General features: G+C 43.6%; 1 protein-coding gene across 1 annotated transcript in view; it reads right to left on the reverse strand.

Annotated features, from left to right (window-relative positions):
* The window catches only part of T265_06211 (hypothetical protein), a gene marked incomplete at both ends in the record, with an annotated part of 21,006 nt that overhangs the window by 16,242 nt on the left and 1,745 nt on the right, over positions 1–3,019 (reverse strand). Inside the window, one exon of the mRNA XM_009171419.1 lies at positions 783–976. Coding sequence (XP_009169683.1) covers positions 783–976 — 194 coding nt within the window. The remainder of the gene's footprint in view (positions 1–782; positions 977–3,019) is intronic.

Genomic DNA, 3,019 nt, shown 5'->3' on the forward strand with positions numbered 1-3,019 from the left:
GTCTCATGATTCAGTTGGCACGATATTCGAGATATCGCAGTATATTTTCATAAAGGAAACCACTCACAAAGTTGCTGAAAACCCGTCGACAGCCCACGACCGGTTTGGCTCTTCTTGGGGCCCATCAGGTAGGCGCAGCCCCCGAGTTTCCGTCAACCTTATGATCTAATTGAACTCAAATTGATTTGGAAATGAGTGTATTTCTCGAAAACAGCTTACGTTACTTCTAATATTTCGTCAAAATGAGCAAGTTGCGGGTTACGTTTGAGTTTCTACCGTGAATCTTACTACGTGGGTGTGTGCTAACTTACACCGAACTTGAGAAATATGGCTTTTTTGATCTCATAAAAACGGGTTTTTTTCAGTCTACATTCTGACGTGTTACAGCTCGAAGGTTTCTCAGGTTCTTCGTCCAGGAAAATAACCGTCCGGCGGTGATGTGGACGCAACAGCACGTTAAGAAGTGTCCTAGGGCGCTTGAGCTAAGTTCAGAAATTCATAGCTCACGCAGTCAGTGACTAGCCTGTCGCAACAATATTGTGGAGAACTCGTCCAACGGGAAGCCAGCTAATACTGAAACGGTAGGAGGGAATAGCATCCTATCGCTAACACGCAAGTAATTTGCACTCAGTTTTAACTGTTTGCATATACACTCAGGTTTGGCTTTAGAATCCGAACCAAACATCCGGTCATCCAAAAGACCTTCGCGCAGACAAAAACATATCTAGGTAGTGTACTTATAATCACGAAGAGCAGTGTTTTCCGTTCTCAACTATACTTACATACATTGACCAGCAGTTGGTGCGCAGAATTTGTTTGTTCTCATCCAAATCGAGAATTTGAAACAACTGTAATCCGTAGGCCACAACAACTTGTATTTTGCTGTCATTCACTGGCCGTCCAACCACTCCAAACTGTTCGTAGCGATTGAGTAACATTCGTATGAGTGATTTTTCCACGGATTTGACTTTTGTCTCTGTGAAAAGTACAGAAAGGGAGCAAGTGAACAAGTCCTCACCCGAACATGTTTCAGAGATTCAGGGTAGTCCCCTAAAGCAAAAAAACACTGCACTTGACAAACAATGCTGAGTCAGTATCACACCTTTGGATCTGGCTTCAGACGTTGTTAACATTGGAACAACCCCGCGAACACCAAGGTGTATTATCCCCTGTGGGTTCATTTCTCTACTAAAAGAGGTCAGTATGCAAGACCTTTCTCCGTACAAAAATTTGGGGCAACACCGGCACATCCTGTTGCATTCCAGAAGGACTGTTACAGTAGTACTCAAAATCGTCTGCGTGGTTAGCGTTACCGGAATTTTTTTCCACTAATGTTAGCCCTCAAAATCTCGCTACAACAGTCCTAGATACAGACAGCAATAGGAAAGTGCCTTTTCTGGCAAATGTATACTGCATTTGTGTTTCATACGGGTAATCAATAACCGGTTTCGTTGTAGCTAGGATTTACTGGTTGTACGGTGAAAAGATGCCTCGCTCACCTTTTATCAATTTCATATAGATACCTATATTTCTGGTTCACTCCGGAGAGAGCTGGTAGCTTGCGGGTCCGGGGGAATCAAAAACGGAAACGGCTGAACCATGCTGAATCGACTAACGGTATCAAGATGACGCGATGTGCGAGCCATGTGTAGTGAGAATCTACAGTCTGCACATAGCCATTTGAATCTGGACGACTCATCTAGACAATAGGATGTACTAATTGATATGCTTCTTGCGCAGTCGGATGAGAACACAGAATTTTCAGTACCCTGTTATCAAGTCCTCATATCTAGGGCTTGTATAGGCAGAAGCGCAACTTGACAAGAGTCCTCCTGAGTTAGAATGCTAAAGGAAACTGTGTGTGTGTGAAGTATAGGTCCACCTGCCACATTGATCTGTGCAGTTCCGAGAAATAAAAAATTCGATCCACTTCGGACGTGATATGTCGCATTAGGTTGTAATTTTGACAAATCTATACAAACGTTAAATGCCTGGCTTGTTCATTTGAAACATCAAAATGAAACTTGAATTTCATGCTTTTATTATTTGTGTGCCACGTTGAAATAGTATGATTGCAATGTGTCTTCAGAATTCATTGTGCAGTTGTGCGATAGCTTCTCTCAGAATTTGATTTCAACAAAAAATGCGATGCATGTCCAGAAGCCACTATGAGGTAGCATAAATAAGAAGAATGTCGGTGATGTTTCTTCCCAGACAGGGCAATACCGTCTGGCCGACAGTCTGATCGAAGGCATGTTATGCCCAACATGCCTCTGGGAAATGATGTTATTCCGAACCTATGTAAACGTTCAGTTCACAATTGACTTTTTGGTCATCAATATATATCTAGATGTTAATTATGTGCAGACCGATTTCTTTGGTAAAATCGTTCAGCTGCCTCTGGGAATGATGTTATTCCGAACCTATGTAAACGTTCAGTTCACAATTGACTTTTTGGTCATCAATATATATCTAGATGTTAATTATGTGCAGACCGATTTCTTTGGTAAAATCGTTCAGCTGTAGCACCCTTTCGGTGTCTGACTCTCATGCCACCTGAAAGAAGCACGAGGGCTTGGATACTGCCAGATTTCCCAAGCCGAGACAGGGGAAGTCGAGAGGCAGGGGTCGGGTTCGAACCACGGATCTTCCGGTCGAACTCTAACCACTGAGGTTTCTCGCCCCTTTCTTTGGTAAGCTCCCAGCCTGTCCTTGAAGCATAGCTTGAGGAGGTCAAAATCTCTTCCAGTTCTGCATACAGTCTTTTGCTTCAATCAGCTATAGTTCCCTGGGTGAGTGAATCTTCCGTTCACTGCTTCCTAACACGTTGTGTCTGAAAAATGTTGACGTCACTCACAGCTCCTGTTTGTTTAGCCGCTTCCACCAAAACCTACAAACCCCGACTTTTTAGATGTAGATTCGGATTGGGAAGGCCAGAGCAGCTTTTGCGAACCTACGTCACCTGTGGCGTGGGCGTGACATCAGCTTCTCTGTCAAGGGTCGAGTTTACAACGCTGCG

This window comes from Opisthorchis viverrini (assembly GCF_000715545.1).
Source record: "Opisthorchis viverrini unplaced genomic scaffold opera_v5_128, whole genome shotgun sequence".
Lineage (NCBI taxonomy): Eukaryota > Metazoa > Platyhelminthes > Trematoda > Opisthorchiida > Opisthorchiidae > Opisthorchis > Opisthorchis viverrini.